Source organism: Lepus europaeus, chromosome 7, assembly GCF_033115175.1.
Source record: "Lepus europaeus isolate LE1 chromosome 7, mLepTim1.pri, whole genome shotgun sequence".
Classification (NCBI taxonomy): Eukaryota; Metazoa; Chordata; class Mammalia; order Lagomorpha; family Leporidae; genus Lepus; species Lepus europaeus.
Window position 1 is genome coordinate 67,373,249 of NC_084833.1, and position 19,974 is coordinate 67,393,222.

At 45.5% G+C, this 19,974-nt stretch overlaps 1 protein-coding gene and 1 non-coding gene across 5 annotated transcripts in view; both read right to left on the reverse strand.

Moving 5' to 3' along the window:
* Positions 1–13,241, reverse strand: part of ALG8 (ALG8 alpha-1,3-glucosyltransferase) — a 30,436-nt gene extending 17,195 nt beyond the window's left edge. For 2 of the 4 annotated variants that reach the window (XM_062196771.1, XM_062196769.1), the window contains exons 1-2: positions 13,103–13,241; positions 6,695–6,773 (exon numbers count right to left, since the gene is read on the reverse strand). In XM_062196771.1, coding sequence (XP_062052755.1) covers positions 6,695–6,773; positions 13,103–13,197 — 174 coding nt within the window. In that variant the 5' untranslated portion in view covers positions 13,198–13,241. The remainder of the gene's footprint in view (positions 1–6,694; positions 6,774–13,102) is intronic. The other 2 variants (XM_062196770.1, XM_062196768.1) reach the window with 1 other exon arrangement.
* A 1,957-nt stretch (positions 13,242–15,198) lies between these two features.
* LOC133764928 (U6 spliceosomal RNA) lies at positions 15,199–15,300 on the reverse strand. Its single transcript, XR_009866497.1, has one exon. It is a non-coding gene; the product is annotated as a U6 spliceosomal RNA (small nuclear RNA).
* Positions 15,301–19,974: the final 4,674 nt, after the last annotated feature.

The following is a 19,974-nucleotide window of genomic DNA, read 5'->3' on the forward strand; positions in this document are numbered from 1 at the left end:
TCTTATTCTGTCTCTTCCTTTCTCTAACTCTGCCTTTCAATAAAATTAAAAAACAAAATAATAATTACATAAAATATGTCCTGGTTTAAACACCTAATTCCATATAGCAATGACTGGGTTAAGTGGTTCCCTCACTTTCCACATAGCGTCCTCCTAACGCACACCCTGGGAGGCAGTGATATTAGCTCAAATACTTGAGTCTCTGCTATCTATGTGGGAGACGAGATTGAGCTCTGGGTTCTTAGCTTTGGTCTGGCCCAACCCTAGCTGTTGTAGGCATTTGGAGAGTGAATCAACAGATGGAAGATCTTTCTCTCTCTTTTGAATAAAGTAAGTAAATAAAAATAGGAAAAAAAAGGTGCTGTATCTGTAAAAAAAATAAAATAAATGTACCCCATGTTAATAGAGCAATTCCCATTTAAGAATGAGCAGAACACTAAAACCTGTCTTCTAAGTTAGTAATATGGTCTTCAGTGTCCTTAAGTAGAGTCAAGTACACTTCAAAGGAAATCTTCAAATGACATACTTGGTTATGACTCGGTTATTCATCCAAGTACAAAAAGGGACCTCTGAGGGGGCTGGTGCTGTGGTACAGTGGGTTAACACCCTGGCCTGAAGCGCCAGCATCCCATATAGGCGCTGGTATCCCATATGGGCGCCGGTTCAAGACCTGGCTGCTCCACTTCAGATCCAGCTCTCTGTTATGACTTGGGAAAGCAGTGGATGATGGCCCCAGTCCTTGGGCCCCTGCACCCATATGGGAGACCCGGAAGAAGCTCCTGGCTTCGGACTGGCAAAGCTCTGGCTATTGCAGCCAATTGGGGAGTGAACCATTACATGGAAGACCTCTCTCTCTCTCTCTCTCTCTGTAACTCTGACTTTCAAATAAATAAATAAATATATCTTTAAACAAAACAAAACAAAAAGGGAGCTTTGGCATAACAAATGATTCACTAGCTTGGGTTCAAGTTGTATCTCAGAGACTCAATTTTTCTACTTCTAAAATGAGGTACTATAAAGGGTAAATGAGATAATACATATGAAAAATATTTATAAATAACAAAATGGTACACAAATCTTAACCTTTTTGTTTCACTGGGCTAGGAGATCCTGGACAGTGGAAACTACCCTGGATTATACTGTATCTTGAGCATTCAGTATGTGCCTGATAACCATTATGGAAAAGACACAAACTCCAGCATATTCTATTTAGCTAGTTTTTTAAAGTCTCCTCTTTCTCACCTACACAACATGGATGGTAGCACCTACCTCATCAGTTACTGTATTACAATTTATACACATTTGTAAAATTATATATATACACATATAAATATTATTTGTTGCTATACTTTTAAAAAGCATTACCATCATTGTGGGAACTTCCTAAAACTAATCTAAGTCTTGCACCTAGAAGAGCTGAGACAACTATTACCACCACCCTACTCTGCACCTGTTGCCCTTTCCAATGCAAAACTCCTCTCTTGCTGGAAGGGCACTATGGGCTCACAGTAACCAACTGGGTGCCAACAGGGAATACTTTTTTGACAGAGACCCAGATAAATGAATTATCAGCTCTTAATGACAAGGATGACTGACAAAGAACTTAAGTCTTGGGAAGCAGTAGCCTATTTACTCCCCCTACAGGTATAACATGCAGAAACCTTACCCGGAGGCTCTGGCCCTGGCTTTCAGGCTATAAACCTACTCATTAAGTTCTATTTCAGGGGTGGGGAACATCTGGCCCACGGGCCACAGAGGCCTAGGAAATCGTTTGGCTTGGCCCTGCCAGGGCAACTGCAGGCAGGACTCGAAATTCAACAAATCTACAGCAGGCTAATCTTTAAGTTGATAATTTTATATGGCCTGTGAATGATGCTCTAAACAGCCAAATAGCCCTTGGCAGAAAAAAGATTTCCCATTCCTGTTCTGCTTCATGAAAAATTCCTTTTGACCCCAAATCTCCAATGTGAGATATAAAGAACATGAGCCCGTAACTGTGAGAAAAAAATCAGAAATTCCATTTTTTACCTCATCTTTTAAAATTTCTACTGTTAATACAAAATACTAGAGTAATACCTTTATATTTTATAAATAAGGACAAATTAGGTAGAAAATACACAAAAATGATTTCTTGGTATGGAATGGGTGATTTAAAAGAGATTAGAAATTATTGCACATAAAACTTTAAGAAATTAAACATCAATTTAGACTTAATATCCAGTTTCCAGATATAACTTCAAATATCAGAGGTCATCCTACTCTTAGAGAGAACTATTTATGTTACTAGATGCCCAAAAGTTTTCCCACTTTTTAAACTGATATACACTTTTAAACTGGTAAATGGGAAGCATTAAAAGAACTGCAGTACTGCCTGAGAGATGTTATTTTCTCAAAAAAAAAAAAAGCACCCTTTTTTTTCTTTTGCTACCCTCAACTGTCTCACATTAGTTAGAAAGGCTCTGAATGTCAACCTTATTAGCCACAAATAGTTCCCAAATTAGGCCTAGAAGACCCTTTAACCTCAAGGATTTGTCTTTTACCAGCTTTTTTTATTTTTATTTATTTTTATTTTTTTGACAGGCAGAGTGGATAGTGAGAGACAGAGAGAAAGGTCTTCCTTTTTGCCGTTGGTTCACCCTCCAATGGCTGCTGCAGCCGGCGCACCGCACTGATCCGAAACCAGGAGCCAGGTGCTTCTCCTGGTCTCCCATGCGGGTGCAGGGCCCAACCACTTGGGCCATCTTCCACTGCCTTCCAAGGCTATAGTAGAGAGAGAGCTGGCCTGGAAGAGGGGCCACCGGGATAGAATCCGGCGCCCCAACCGGGACTAGAACCCGGTGTGCCGGCACCGCAAGGCGGAGGATTAGCCTGTTAAGCTACGGCGCCGGCCCCTTTTACCAGCTTTTTAAAGCTGTACAGATGAAGAATATTAACAAAGGAGACTAGGCAGGAACAGTCAGGTGGAAAGGGGAAATGGCAAGAAAAAGAAAGGTCTGTTCATTTATAGGCTGAGGGATTTTTTTAGGTTTATTTATTTATTTAAAAGGTAGAGCAACATAGAAGAGGGGAGGGAAGAAGGGTGGAAAGAAAGAAAGAGCGAGCGAGCGACTGATCAATATTTCTCTTCCATCTACTGGTTCACTCCCAAATGGCTATATTGGCCAGGGTGAAGCCAGGAGCCAGGAACACCACCCTGGTCTCCCACATGGGTAGGAAGGGCCCAAGTCCTTATGCCATCCTCTGCTGCCTTTCCAGGTATATTAGCAGAAAGGTGGATTGGAAGCGGAGCAGCTGGGACTCAAACTGGTCCTCCAGTACGGGATGTCAGCATTGCAAGTGGCAGCTGAACCTGCTACAGCACAAAATTGGTAACAATTCTTAATGACTCTTCATGTATACTGGGCATTTTTGTTTCAAGCATAAGTGCTTCATGAATGTTATAACCATAACCACTTCAATTTTAATAACTGTTTATTATCATTTCATAGTTGGGGACACTGAGGCATTGGTCGCCACGCATGGTCATTAAGCAGCAGAGCTGAAGGCCAATTCAGGCAGTCTGAAGCCACAGTCCACATTCTTAACCACTGGGCCACACATTACTTCTCCTAGTTGGTATCCACATGTGCGAACTGAATATCTGCATGCGTATGAAATCTTTATAGTGTTATGTGAGAATGAACTTGTCACCTGATAACTGCTTTTTTTTTTTTTTTTTAAGATTTATTTATTTGAAAGGTAGAGTTACAGAGAGAAGGGGAGACAGCGAGAGATCTTCCATCTGCTGGTTCGCCCCACAAATGGCCTCAATGGCTAGGGCAATGCCAGGCCAATGCCAAGAGCCAGAAGCTTCTTCTTGGTCTCCCAATGGGTGCTGGGGCTCAGGGACTTGGAACATCTTCCACTGCTTTCCTAGGCACATTAGCAGGGGGCTGGATCAGAAGTGGAACAGCTGGGACTTAAACTGGTGCCCATATGGAATGCCAGCACCATAAGCCACGGCTGAATCTGCTGCACCACAGCACTGGCCCCTAAGACTGTTCTTGAGCCTTCTCAGTACAAAGGACTATTCTGATTGAGCCAAACAACAACAAATTCACATGAAACTTGCCTTAAAAACCATCTTCCTGGGGCTGGCAATGTGGTGCAGAGGGTTAAGCTACTGCCTGCAACGCCAGCATCCTACATGAATGCAGATTGAAGTCCCGGCTTCTCCATTTCAGACGCAGCTCCCTGGTAATGTGCCTGGGAAAGCAAAGGAAGATGACCCAAGTGCTTGGATCCCTGCTACTCATGTGAGAGACCTGGATGGAGTTTGAGGCTCTTGGCTTTGGCCAGGCCCAGCCCTGTTACAGCCATCTGAGGAGCGAACCAACAGATAGAAAATGGGTCTCTAACTCTTTGAAATAAATAAAATAAATCATTAAAAAAATCTTCCTGACAGCAGTGATACTTTTTTAAAAAAATATTTATTTATTTGAAAGAGTTAGAGAGAGAGAAGGAGAGGGAGAGGGAGAGAGCGAGCGAGAGAGAGAGAAAAAGAGAGAGGTCTTTTACCGGCTGGTTCACTCCTCAATTGGCTACAATGGCCAGAGCTGAGCCCATCCGAAGCCAGGAGCCAGGAGCTTCTTCCAGATCTCCCAAGTGGGTGCAGGGGCCTAAGGACTTGGGCTGTCTTCTTCTGCTTTTCCAGGCCACAGCAGAGAGCTGGATCGGAAGTGGAGCAGCCAGGACTTGAACTGGCACCCATATGGGATTCCGGCACTGCAGGTGGCGGCTTTACCCCAACACAACAGCATCAGCCCCAGCAATGATACTTTTGATCAAGACATGTCTGAGGTGATGTCTGTTTTTCATGAAGTATCACATGCAATTTAGTAAAACATACCAGCAATAAAAATACAGACATGTTTTTTACGAATAATAACAGAAGAATGTACACATCACACTTGATTACTCCTTTTCTCATCAAATCATAAACCATTAGGAAGACACAGCATTTAGAAATGATTAATTCTGAAGCTGGCATTGTGGCGTAGCAGGTAAAGCTGCTGCCTGCAATGTTGGCATTGCATATGGGCAACAATTCGAGTCCCAACTGCTCCTCTTCCGATAAAGCTCTCTGCTATGGCCTCGAAAAGCAGTAGAGGATGGCCCAAGTGCTTGGGACTCTGTACCCAAATGGGAGACCCGGAAGAAGCTCCTGGCTCCTAGCTTCAGACAGGTTCAGCTCCGGCCATTGCAGACATTTAGGGAGTGAACCAGTGGAAGGAAGACCTCTCTCTCTGCCTCTGTAACTCTGCCTTTCAAATAAATAAATAATCTTAAAAAAAATAAAAAGAGAGAAAGAAGGAAGGAAGGGAGGGAGGGAGGGAGGAAGAGAGAGAGAAAGAAAGAGCGAAGGAGAGAAGGAGAGAAAGAAAGAAAGAGAGACAGAGACAGACAGAAAGAAAGAAAGAAAGAAAGAAAGAAAGAAAGAAAGAAAGAAAGAAAGAAAGAAAGAAAGAAAGAGAGAGAAAGAACGATAGATAGATTCTAGGGCCAGCACTGCAGCTCAGCTGGTTAAAGCTGCTGCCTGCAATGGCAACATCCCATTAGGGTGCCAATTCGAGTTCCGGCTGCTCCACTTCCAATCCAGCTCTCTGCTAATGCTCCTGGGAAAGCAGCAAAGATGGTTCAAGTGCTTGGGCCCATGCCACCCATGTGGGAGACCCTGAAGGAGCTCCTGGCTCTTGACTTCGGCCTGGCTCAGCCCTGGCCGTTGTGGCCATTTGGGGTGTGAACCAGCAAATGAAAGATCTCTCTCCTTCTCTAACTCTGCCTTTCAAATAAATAAATAATTCTTAAAAAACAGAAAAAAGAACCCTGCCTTTTAAAAATGCTTAGATCTAGAGACTGGTGTTGTGAACAGTGGGTTAAGCTGCTGCTTGCAATGTTGGCATCCATATGGGAATACTGGTTCAAGGCCTGATCCAGCTTCCTGCTAATGTACCTGGGAAAGCAGAAGATGATGGTCCGAGTGCTTATGTCCCTACCACCCATGTGGGAGACCCAGATTGAGTCCCTGATCCCTGACTTCAGTCTAGGTTAGACTTGGCTGTTGTTACCATCTGGAGAATTAACAAGCAGATGGAAGAACTCTCTCTCTCTGTCACTTTGCGTTTCAAATAAATAAAATAATAAATCTTAAAAATAAAAAGCAGGAAACGATTCATTCTAAATCCTCATAAGCCACATGAGAGACAGGGAGATTATCTTTTCTCTCTACAAGAGTACTTCAGAAGCCATTGGAAAATGGAATTAAAAGATAAGCTTATTTTGGTGTAAAAAACTTTGAAATCCATGAATATTTCTTTCATAATAGACATTTTCTGTAAATTTTTTGACAGCCTCACATATAGCTAGTTATTGGCACAGCCAGGCTTAGAATCCATTTTTTCCTGTTTCCCAAACCAATGTTCCTTCAAAAAGAGTGTGGCACAGATTCTAACTCCCGATTCCTAGAGTGGGATGCTCATTTTGAAGTAAGATTTCATCAGAGTCCAGAGGACGGAATGGGGAAAGAATGCAATTTTTGTAAAGATTATGTAAACCTGTGACTTAATGGAAAGCTATTTTAATAGCAATAATATTTACATGTTTTTATGTATCTTTAAAAAAAAATCCAACCCAAAAGGTGATAATTAAAACTTACCTCATAATACCACTGTGATATTGGCAAATTGTGAGTAATAGCAAGCCAGTTTCGGTGTACTTCAAAATCTGTGGAATGGCTTTAAAACAACCAGATGAATAAAATGAGATTTTGCATTTATCCATTTTTAATTTTTGTAATTATGCTTCTGAAGGAACCAACATCCCCCAGTGACAGTCACCGCCTATTATCCTATACCAGAAACACTCATTAAGTAAACCTGAAATACCTTGCTTTGTGAAAGGGGGACCTCCTACAAAGTTGCTGGGGGACCTGCAAGTCAGTGAGAAGGGTCTCAGAGCTATCTACAAGGCTGACAAGAAAGGCCTCGGTTGGTGGTCACAAACATTTCTTTTTCTTCTTCTTCTTCTTTTTTTTTTTTTTTTTAATTTATTTGAGAGGTAGAGTTACAGACAGAGAGAGGGATAGAGAGAAAGGTCTACAATCCGCTGATGTACTCCTCAACTGGCTGCAATGGCTGGAGCTGAGCTGATCTGAAGCCAGGAGCTTCCTCTGGGTCTCCCACGCGGGTACAGAGGCCCAAGCACTTGGGCCATCTTCTACTGCTTTCCCAGGCCATAAGCAGAGTCAGATTGGAAGTGGAGAAGCCAGGACTCAAACTGGTGCCCTTATGGGATGCCAGTGCTGCAGGTGGAGGCTTAGCCTACTATGCCACAGCGCTGGCCCCAGTTACAAACATTTCTAACAAAATTCTTCACCTGGTAAAGCTGGATCTTTAAGCATGATTAGTTTCCCAGAGAAGGTCGAACAAGACGCCTGCTCTGCCTTTCCGATGTCTTCAGATTCTCCCCACCTACAGCCCCCTGACTGTTCCTATAGAATCATATCCTAGGATCTCCTCCCTCCAGAGCTAGAACAGCACCTGACCCATGGATGGGCTTAACCACTCACCAAAGTCAAGGAGTTACACTTTCAAAGCCTAATTTTCATTTTTCAATAGGTTTCACGTGACTTTTCCATAGTGACGACTTTCTCTTAAGTCTCCCAATCACCTGCTTTTCAGTCTCAATCATGGCTTTCCCCTCCTTCATTCAGCAGGTAAACGCTGATGCTTCTCTAAGTCTTCTTGGACCTCTTCTTACTCTGCTCTGGAGAATTTTTGCTTTTAAATCTTTATTCATTTTTATTTGAAAGGCAGAGAGAGACACACTCACATACCCAGAAATCTTCCATCTGCTGGTTCAGTAACCACAAGTCCACAACCTCCAGCCATGTGCCAGCCCAAAGCCAGGCACAGGAACTCTATCCAGGTCTCCTCCATGGGTGCAGGGCCCAAGCACTTGCTTGGGCCATCTTTCACTGCTTTCCCAGGCACATTAGCAGAGCTGGCTCACAGTAGAGTAGCCAAGACTAGAAATGGCACTCTTACATGAGATGTGGACATTGCAAGCTGGGACTTAATCCACTGGGCACAATACTAGCCCACAAAACAATTTTTAAAGATGTCTAGTAAAATGATTAAAATCTCTTAAGGTTAAGCCACCCAAGGTATTCTCTCAATGCTGAATACGTACTCTTTCTTTCTTTCTTTTTAAATTTTTTTGACAGGCAGAGTGGACAGTGAGAGAGACAGAAAGAAAAGTCTTCCTTTTGCCATTGGTTCACCCTCCAATGGCCGCCGCGGCTGGTGCACTGCGGCTGGCACACCGCGCTGATCTGAAGCCAGGAGCCAGGTGCTTCTCCTGGTCTCCCATGCGGGTGCAGGGCCCAAGGACTTGGGCCATCCTCCACTGCCTTCTCGGGCCATAGCAGAGAACTGGCCTGGAAGAGGGGCAACCGGGATAGAATCCGGCTCCCCAACTGGGACTAGAACCCGGTGTGCCGGCGCCGCAAGGCAGAGGATTAGCCTGTGGAGCCATGGCGCTGGCCTGATGAAAGATTCTTTCTCACACTCTGTCTTTCCTTCTCTCTCTCTATGTTTCTCTGTCTTTATAATAAATAAATCTTAGAAAACAAAAACTACCATCACCTCTTACTTGTCCCACAGCAATTTCCTAACTGAACCCTCCATACTCCCTCCCTTTATTAGTCCATCCCTTATGTTATAGATGGAGTACAATCATATGCCACATAACAATGTTTAGGTCAACAGTGGACCACATCTAAGACGCTGGTCCCATAAGATTTCATGGCCTAGTGACATGCAGCCATTTTAATTTGTGTAAGTACACTCTATGGTGTTTGATGCTCACACAATGACAAAATTACCCCCTAAAGCATTTCTTAGAATGTATCCTGTTGTTAAGTCATTGTGACTGTGAACTTTCCAAACCCACCGTCCTGTCACATTTCCCTTGCATTTGTCCTCTGCCATCCAGGTAAAGTCGTAATTACTTAACAAGCTTAGATTTTCTGAGGTTGCTCATCCCCCTTTCCAGCCCATTTCTCCCTACGGTCCCATCTCTCCTTGTCTTCCACATTCCTCCTTCTCCTTCTGCCCAGAGCACTCCTTAAGAGGTAGGTACTACCATGTTCACCATTTTACAAATGAGGGAAGTGAGGCTTAGGGAGATTGGTAGCTTGCCCTAACTCAAGCAGCCAGAAATCACTTCAACCAGTGATCTGCCTCTAGAGATGCAGCTCTTAAACCATCAAATGCCTCCAGAGTAGCTGTCACTCTCTCTGGGAATCACTCTGTCCTCATGATAAGTAGGTAATCTCTACCCCAAAATAAATCTCTAATTTGTCTATTTTATTCTATCTTCAATGCTACTATTCTAGTCCAAGTTATCATCATCTCTCACCTGGAGTTCTTAAACAGGCTCCTAAACAGCTTTTCTGATCTTTCTGTCTCCTTCAATCACAGATACAGCAACCAAAAAGTATTTTATAAATGGCAACCATTTCCATCGAACATGATTTGTTTCCTGCTGATCTTTCATTGTGCATTTCATTGTGATTTCATTGTGCACGCTACTCTCCCTGTTGATTACCACAGTCCAGCTACATTAACCTTACTCTAGTTGCCCAAACATGCCATGTTTCCACACCACTGGGCCTTTGCTCATTAACAGTGCTCTCAGATAAATTTTACACACATAGCCACACCACACACTTCACATGGATGGCCCTCACTCACTTGTACTTTAGGCCTCTAATTACACACCAGTTCCTCAGATGTTCTCTGTCACTCCACCTCAAGTATCCCTTGTTCATTCCCCTATAGGATCCTGTTCTTTTCTTTTCTAACACGTAACACAAGTTACCGTGTGTAATGAGATACCTGTATTGATTTGTTTCTGAACAGTTACCCTTTCTAAACTACACACTTTACATGATTAAGAAGCATATTCATGGGGCCGGTGCTGTGGCGTAGTACATAAAGCCACTGCCTGCAGTGCCAGCATCCCATATGGGCACCAGTTCGAGTCCCGGGTGCTCCACTTCCAATCCAGCTCTCTGCTATGGCCTGGAAAAGCAGTGGAGGATGGCCCCTGCACCCACTTGGGAGACCCAGAGGAATCTCCTGGCTCCTGGTTTCAGATTGGCACAGCTCCAGCCGTTGCGGCCAATTGGGGAGTGAACCAGTGGATGGAAGACCTCTCTCTCTCTGCCTCTGCATAACTCTGCCTTTCAAATAAATAAATAAACAAGTATATTCATTTTGTCCTCCCTTCCAGTGCCTAGCCACAGTAGGTGGTTCATAAAAAAGCCGTTAGCAAACATTCTGTTGTATACATATGCATTTATACTGCAGCTTTCCTCTCACACCCAGTTTGAAAAGGAAAGCATTAACTCTGACTACATCCTGAATTCTGGACAGAGCAGTATTCTAAGTAACAACTCCAATGATTTATTTCTACAGAGAAATGAAGAAGTATCACTTTATATGCACCTATAGCTAAGGGAAAAAATTCACCTTAATTTTCATGTAAAAAAAAAAATTTCCCAGGGGCTGGTGCTGTGGCATAGTGGGTGAGGTCACCGCCTGCAGTGCAGGTGTCCTATGTGGGTGCCAGTTCGAGTCCCGGCTGCTTCACTTCTGATCCAGCTCTCTGCAGTGGCCTGGGGAGGCAGCGGAAGATGGCCCAGGTCCTTGGGCCCCTGCACCCACGTGGGAGACCTGGAGGAGGCTCCTGGCTTCTGGTTTTGGATCGGTGCAGCTCTAGCCATTGCAGCCATCTGGGGAGTGAACAGTAGATGAAGACCTCTCTCTCCCTCTCCTCTCTCTGTTAACTCTCACTTTCAAGTAAATAAATAAATCTTTTTTTTTTTTTTTTGACAGGCAGAGTGGATAGTGAGAGAGGAGAGAGACAGAGAGAAAGATCTTCCTTTTTGCCGTTGGTTCACCCTCCAATGGCTGCTGCGGCCGGCGCATCGCGCTGATCCAAAGCCAGGAGCCAGGTGCTTCTCCTGGTCTCCCATAAGGATGCAGGGCCCAAGGACTTGGGCCATCCTTCACTGCCTTCCCGGGCCATAGCAGAGAGCTGGCCTGGAAGAGGGGAAACCGGGATAGAATCTGGCGCCCCAACTGGGACTAGAACCTGGTGTGCCGGTGCCGCAAGGTGGAGGATTAGCCTGTTAAGCCACGGCGCCGGCCTAATAAATAAATCTTAAAAAAAAATTTTACCAAAAACTCACCTCCATTCTCATGTGAAAGTTTTCTACATTTTAGAAAATTTTTTCTATTTGCTGATTTTTTTTTTTTTTTTGACAGGCAGAGTGCACAGTGAGAGAGACAGAAAGAAAGGTCTTCCATTTCCATTGGTTCACCCTCCAATGGCTGCTGTGGCCGGCGCACCGCGCTGATCCGATGGCAGGAGCCAGGTGCTTCTCTTGGTCTCCCATGTGGGTGCAGGGCCCAACCACTTGGGCCATCCTCCACTGCGCTCTGGGGCCATAGCAGAGCTGGCCTGGAAGAGGGGCAACCGGGACAGAATCCGGCGCCCGGACCGGGACTAGAACCCAGGGTGCCGGCGCCAGAGGCGGAGGATTAGCCTACTGAGCCATGGTGCCGGCCTCTATTTGTTTTTGAAATGAAAAAAAAAAAAAAAAAGCTATTTCTTTCAGCTACACAGAAAATTAATCTACCCAAACCCTTCTTTTCCCAAGTTCATGTAAGTCACTTTGCTGAACCTACATGTACATTTTATTCTTTATATAATTACGTATATACAGCAGTATGGACCTACAATCTACACATACAGCTCTCCCATACCCAATAGGAGATCATCAAGAGCCTGAATCAAAGAAAACAAACAAACCAAACTTTAAAAGTATGAAGTGGGGAGGGGGAGACCAACTTGGAAGAAAAAGAGAGGGGGAAGAGGGAAATGAGGAAGGAAGAAAGGTAGAAACTAAAATGAAATATTGAGTACCCATTGTTTGAACACCACCACTTGGTGGCTGCTTCCTAGTTTCCGGTTTCAGTCTGGGACCTGCACCGATTTCTCATATCACACTTTGTGGCCTTCATAACTGGTGTGATCTGGCAACCGCCTAATCTCATCCTGTGTCCCTCATCTTCTTTACCAGTTTTTGGCCAGAACAACCAGCTTCTGTTCCTAGAATGCTCTAAGTTCTTTCCAACCACAGGGCCTTTGCACCTACTTCTTCTGGCTTTTCACGTTGCCTAGTCTTTCTCATCCGTTGAACTTTAATGCAAACATCACCTCTAAAAAGAGCAAAGCTCTGGCCAGCGCCGCCGTGGCTTAACAGGCTAATCCTCCACCTTGCGGCGCCGGCACACCGGGTTCTATCCCGGTTGCCCCTCTTCCAGGCCAGCTCTCTGCTATGGCCCGGGGAAGGCAGTGGAGGATGGCTCAAGTCCTTGGGCCCTGCACCCGCATGGGAGACCAGGAGAAGCACCTGGCTCCTGGCTTCAGATCAGCGCGATGCGCCGGCCGCAGCAGCCATTGGAGGGTGAACCAACGGCAAAAAGGAAGACCTTTCTCTCTGCCTCTCTCTCTCACTATCCACTCTGCCTGTCAAAAAAAAAAAAAAAAAAAAAGCAAAGCTCTGCTAGCTAGTCTCTACTCCCTTTATCCATCTTACCACACGAGCAGAAATTTTCCTCCCTGCCTATCTGCCCCACCAATTCCATCAAGGGTGAGGACCTGAAATGTTTGGCTCACCACGGCATCTTTAGGGTCTAGGACAGTGCAGGGCGTTCTAGGCAGCCGGTGGTACTGGCTGAATGAAAAAATCTGCACGCTAAGCTTGAGGACCCGAGGCTCAGAAACGTCCGAGTGGCATACCTCAGCTCTGACAGCATCAGGCCAGAACCCAGTGAAGTTACAACTGGCAGAGCGCGAAACTCAGCAAAGGTGGGGTGGCGGCCACACAATTCAAAACTTCTCGTACCCAGGGGTACCCACTCTCTCCCGCCCTGACCAACCACGGGCCCCGCCTCACCACGCCCAGCCCCTGGCCGTGTGGGTCCCTTACTAGGTAGGGATGAGAAGGCATTTGAGAAGAGTCACCCCGAGCGCCAAAGCCGTAAACCAATTGGCACTACCAGCAGCAATCCCGAGCACCGCCATTGCTGTAGCATCGCGCGATTTCAAACGAGATCCACATCCGGGCTCCCGCGCATGCCGGGAAGGTCCTCGGAGGCGGCACCACGAGATGCGCGCATGCGTCCAGCCGCTCAGCCGCCCAGAGGACTGCGCTGCGGCGTTTAAACCTCCCGCCCAGCAGCCTCGCACGGCCCGGCCTCGGAGGACTCCACTGCGCCTGCGCGGTGCTCTGGCGCGACGGGTTGGTTTTATTTGCTAAGCAAGTTCGTGGGTTCTAACAGTGGCTGCTCGTCGGCTCTGGGTCTTAATTTTGCCTGTCACGTAGCTGAGGAAAAACTCTACCTTAGGCTAGAGACGTTCAGGCACTAGTGGAGGAGAAGGAGTTGGTACCTGAATTACAGTAGATAAAATACCTGGGAGAACTCCCGGGCGTCAACCGGAATATTAAATCCGGGTGGAGAACGACGTAAGCGGGGCCGTGGAGGTGGGAAGCCGTGTGTGTGTGTGTGTGTGCGCGCGGAACTCCGAGTGCAGCCGGCGGGCTCGGGGCCAGCGCTTCCCACACCCAGTGCCCCGGCCACCCGGGTAGCGTCCGGTTCCCAGACAGGGGTCGACCTGAGGAGCTCCTCCGGGCTTCCGTGCGCGGAGGCTCTAAGCAAGCGATGGAGTTAGCACTGCCTCTGCGCTGTGCCGTGTGCTCTCGGGCACTTCGCCTACGATCTCTAAACCTCGGTTTCTTTCGTTTTTTTTTTTTTTTTTTTTTTTTTTTTTTTGGAAATAGTTGATTGAAAAGGCTTCTCGAACGGTGGCTGAGGAGCAAATGAAGAAACGTGTGAATCGCTTGAGGTGCTGCCAGGACAGAGTAAAAGCCCAGTCATATTTCACAGAAGTTAAGCGCGTTGCTGACAGATGCACAACAAGCAGGTGGCAGTGCCACTCCTCGAACAGGAGCTTGTGCCCTCCTGCAGCCACGCCTACGAGTAGAATGTGCAGATTTGCATCTCAACTCCAGCTCTGTCACCTCCAGACCCATGTCCAGTTGCCTCTCTGTCACCTCTAAGATGTTCTAGATGATTTCCTATTGCTGTCTTGACAGATTACCCCAAATTTAGTGGCTTGAAACAGGACACATTATTTTCGGTTTTGTTGACCAGAAGTCTAAAAGCAGCCTCACTAGGCTAAAACCAAGATGCCATAAGGGTTGGATTCATTTTCTCACTTTTTTTTTTTTTTTTTTTTTGACAGGCAGAGTGGACAGTGAGAGAGAGAGACAGAGAGAAAGGTCTTCCTTTGCCGTTGGTTCACCCTCCAATGGCCGCCGCGGTAGCGCGCTGCGGCCGGCGCACCGCGCTGTTCCGGTGGCAGGAGCCAGGTGCTTCTCCTGGTCTCCCATGGGGTGCAGGGCCCAAGGGCTTGGGCCATCCTCCACTGCACTCCCTGGCCACAGCAGAGAGCTGGCCTGGAAGAGGGGCAACCGGGACAGGATCGGTGCCCCGACCGGGACTAGAACCCGGTGTGCCGGCGCCGCAAGGCGGAGGATTAGCCTGTTGAGCCACGGCGCCGGCTTTTTTTTTTTTTTTTTTTTTTTTTTTTTTAAGTTATTCAATCCACTGGTTCACTCCCCAAATACCCGCAGCAGCCAGGGCTGGGGCTGAAGTCAGGAGCCAGCAATTCCATTGGATCTCCCACATGGGTGACAGGAGTCCAAGTACTTGGGTCATCATCTGTTGATGCCCAGGTGCATTCGTGGGAAACAAAGTGCGGAGTAGGCAGAACTCAACCAGGTACTCAGATATGGGATGCAAGCAGTGACCACATTTGCACCATGATGCCCACCTGTTTGTTTTTTGTCTTTTAGAAGTTGCCTGTTTTCATGGCCCCCTCTTCACATCGTTCTAACCTTTTGCTTCCATCATCACAATCTATTACTTTTCTGTATTCAAATCTCCTGCTAGAGACAAAAAAACATCTACCTTTATAGAGGTGGGGAATCTTTTTTCTGCACAGGGCTATTTGGATTTTTTTTTTTTAATGGAACGCTTCACGAATTTGCGTGTCATCCTTGCGCAGGGGTCATGCTAATCTTCTCTGTATCATTTATTTGGATATTTTTAACATCATTCATAGGCCATGGAAAATCATCAACTGGGGCTGGCACTGTGGTGTAATGGGTAAACCCACTGCCTGCAGTGCCAGCATCCCATATGGGTGCTGGTTCAAGTCCTGACTGCTCCACTTCTGTGCTAGGCCTGGGAAGGCAGTGGAGGATGGCCCAAGTCCTTGGGCCCCTGGCACCCGCATGGGAGACCTGGAGGAAGCTCCTGGCTCTGGCTTCAGATCGTCTCAGATCCAGCCATTGTGGCCAATTGGGGAGTGAACCAGTGGATGGAAGACCTCTCTCTCTCTCTCACTCTCTCTCACTCTCACTCTCCCTCCCCCTCCCTCCCTCTCTCTCTCTCTGCAACTCTGCCTTTCAAATAAATAAAAATAAATCTTTTTTTAAATAAAATCATCAACTTAAAAATTAGCTTGCTACAGACTTACTGAATTTAGATAATCTAGGATAATCTCCCATCTCAAGATCCTTAATTTAACTACATTTGCAAAATCCCTATAGCCATATGTGGTAATGTTCACAGGTTCCAGGGATTCAGGATATGAATATGGATTGAGGCTGGGATTGAGTTCCACCTCTGCTTACATTCTAGTTTCCTGCTAATGTGACTGGGAGGCAGCAGATGATGGCCTAAATATTTGGGTCTTGCCACCCACATGGAAGACCTGGATGGAGTTCTGGAATCCTGTCTTTGGCCTGGCCTAGCCCTGGCTGTTGTAGCCATTTGGGGAAGCTCTTTCTCTCTTCTTTCTCTTTGCCTTTCAAATAAATACATTAATAAATAAAAATTTTTTTTAAATAAATAAAATTTTTAAAAAGGCCAAAGATAAAAGGTTCCCCCTACCCACCCCCTTTTTTGTCCATGAAGTTGCTGTTTATTTATTTTGGCCTGGTTTAATGTATATGCAAAATAATGTGGTCTAACAAATCAAATTTTATTTTTGTTGAACAGTTTTAACAACAAGAGAGAGCAAGAGTGAAAGCAGAGAGAGAGAGAGTTATCACAAATTTTGTTCCTCCTTCTTCCTGCTATAGACCTGAATAAGAGGCATTGAGCTAGACTCAGCTGTGAGGAAAAGGTGCCTTATGCTGGCTCTGACATCACTGAATTGCTAAACAAATTGCTTCTACCTCCAGACTGTTTTATGAGGAACACACAGAGCACCTTAGGAGTTTAAGCAGTAGGATTAATCTGGTAGAATTATCTGCTCTTCCAGCTGGAAGCCTTTCTTACTGCTAATGCCAAGTCCTATTTGTCCCCTCATTGTGTCGCACATTCAGGCAGGCCTGTTCTCCCACCTTCATCCCCCAGCCACAGTGACCTGCTTTCAGTCTGGAACATGTTGTGTCCCCTCAATCTGAAATGTTCTTTTAGTCTAGTAGCTCTTCATCCTTTAACTCTCACATGAAGCCCCACTTCCCCTGAATAACATTCCGTCCCCCTCCCACCCATGCACCTGTCAGCTGAGTGCAATTTGACATTTATTTGTGTGATTATCTAATTTCCTCATGGGTTATTCACTCCATGAGAGCAGGGACCTTCCTTGTTTTTATTCACTGTTGTAGCAGCAGCCAGCACAGCAGCTGGCACAATATATGCACTCAATGTCTGTTCAGTGGTGTGACTAGCTGAAACAAGATTCCAACCCAGATCTTTCCTTCTCCCAGGCCCCCTTTCTCTCCATGTGGTGCAACTACCCAGAATGAGTAGATTTAGAACGTGGGGAGAAATTGAAGAAAGGATCCAGTCTCAGTTTTATAGGGTTCCAAGCTGAAAAATCTGATCAGATGGAACAAGACACAACTTGAAGTTTTTCATAAACCCTGAGTCCTGGCCTCTTTACTTTCCAAAATTTAGTCCATTCTACCAAATTCCTAGTGATTAGAAAGCTCTCCTGACCATTACAGTAAGGGAGAGTGCCTGGATTTTGATGGTCTGTAGCAAGATTCATGGACCGAGACAAGACACCAAGGCCTTTTAACAGGAAGCAGTCTTATTATGCCAGCATAAGGCCCAGGTGGAATTTCTTATCCAAAAGCTTGAGCTTCAAACAAAGGGTTTCCCTTATATATGGTTTTAGCCTCTTTTTCTTCTTTATATTGTTACATGCCTACGTTTGATTGGATATTCTAATGTTACTTGGCAGCCACAGGAATTGGTACAGTAATGTGCATGGGTATGTAGTTGTTGATAATATTCTCCACACACATGCGAGCCATAACTGCCCAGCAAAGTTAACATCATTGCTGTGTGCTAACAAGTGGAACCTGAAATGGTTACATATAAGCTGATAGGAACTACAGTTGAAACATTCATAGGCAAGCAGATAACAACCACATTTTATTCCCAACACAGGATGCTCCCCTCTTCTTCTGACCTTGGGTAGGCTTCTACTATGGCTTTAATCATGTCAGAAACAAGTTTAATTAAAAGACAAAGGCCTCTGCCACATTCCCCGCTTTGATGCTCTGAAACCCTCTGGGTCAGAGAGCATCATCTTGCTCTAGGACTTGTATTTCCACAGCATCATGACTGTGTAGCAGTTTTTCTCTCAACTAGGGTCTCTGTTAGGCTACAGACAGTTTTCATAAACAGTGGCACAAGACAAGGTGAAATCAGGACCCTAACATTACAAGCACTGTGCCTATGGGGGATTTGAATTCACCAAAAATTGGAAACCATCTTTCAAACAAATCTCCAGGATCCCAGCCTTTCCAGGTTTGGACTGGAGCATGGGTGACTTTTTCATTTGATCAGTAATTTCTTCTGTGACCTTTCTTCACCATCTATTTGTAAACAACAGTTACTTAGAATGAATTTTCTACAAACTTCACCCTCGGAAGCAAGTAAATAATCTAGGGCTAGGTAGTTTTGGTAGGCAGCATTGGCATTGGAGTATGTTATTTGGCCAGGATATTGAGAGCCCTTGCAGTTTCATTAATTATAATCTCAAAAGCCTGTAATCTAATGATGCAGTTTAGCATGTAAATAGGGGTATGATATCCCCAGGACCCATCTTCTGCCCAGGTGGCAGGACCATAATCATGGGTTATTCTTTCACGGGGCCATTGATCATCATTCCAGTCACCTATCTGTAGGGCTATGGCATGTCTTTTTCTCTAGCCTCCCCAGTCCTCATACACTGGGACTCCCAAATGCTCTCTCCTAGCTAGTGAGAGTAGGAAGAAGGTGGGGCAGATAGTCCCTCGTATACAAGATCCAGCCCAATGTCGGGGAAGTTTTATATAAGCAGTCTTCCCACATGTCTAAAACAATCCTTCCGGGGCCCACCACTTGATCTTCACATTGACATCATTCCGGACTTGTCAGAGATTGGGAAAGCTTGACAAGGGTTGGGGCTTTGGCTCTGTGTGATTTGGGGATCCCCACCACTGAGTCTCCTGAGCAGTTCTGTTATAGAACTTTTGGCCCAAACATGTTAAATTTCCAATGAGAACTTTAAACTGTTCACTCCATCGGGCAAGGCAGTATCTCAATAATTGAGGTTTTTAGATGTCGAACACCAATTGGTGAGTGAGGAGACGTTTTCTCATCATAGGGCTTGAGGGGGTTTAGCTCTCTGGCCTCCCATGGTCATTGATCTCCCATATTTGTTCCCCCACAGACATAACAAGAGAGAGATTTAGAGATTAAGCCAGGAACAGGTTCTTTGTAGTGCTGGATATGGCAGAGAGGACTTTTTCATTTCTTCATAGAAGGAATGAAAAACCTCATTAGAGGAGGCCTGGTGAGTGGTCTTAACCCTTTTGAAGTCTAGTAAGACCCCAGGATCTTGGCCTTGTCCATTAATATATATCCCAAGTTGCCAGTTATCTTCCCTCCCAGGGTCATTTAGGTTGAGGATGGTGAAATTAACTGGGATACAGGACCCAAATGACAGTTTGATGTAGCAATGCTGTTTCAGAGGAGCGCAGTTTTGCCTGCACGGTGCCAAGTCACCCATGAACCACAACTCCATGGAGGACACTTGGAGGAACAACCTGGGGTCTTTTTACACACGTACGTATCAGTAAACGTACTGCCTTTCTCACGACAGGCCTCCACATGGACTGTGGTGGTTAGTCTGTACCAGCGCCCTCTTACTTTTCATGTACAAGTGGGATGACTTGTTACACTCCTTGACCCACATGCGTCAAAAAGGACTGACACTGGCCGCTCTGGATTGGTAATCTGGATCCAACTAATCATCTTGCCCTTTATTGTTGCGGTTTCTGACCTCTTCCTGCTCCTTGCTTGAGGAATACTGTGGGTTGAAACAAGTAGACAGATTTTCTTGTTGGCAGAAAGAATAGGTGGTCTTATTGTGTTTACAGGTTCCTGACGTTGTTGCCTGGCAGGAGAAATGGGTATGGCAAAGTAGAGTTGTGGTGACACCCTGGCCTGATTGGGTCATATGTATACACAAGTCACAAGATGAGAGGCTCCGGCGCACAAAGGGGAGCTAGATTAGAAACAACCAATGACAACAAGGCATCCTGTCCACAAGAGGTAAAAAACTGCTAAGAGAAACTTCTTATCACACTCCCAATCAGCTGGAGTGGTGGCCACCAGCCTTTGTTACTAAAACCAAGGCTAAGACTGCAGTCACAGAGAAAAATAAGGGTTACAGTGCATTTCAAGAGAAAAACGATATACAGAGGCACTAATAATAATAATAATAATA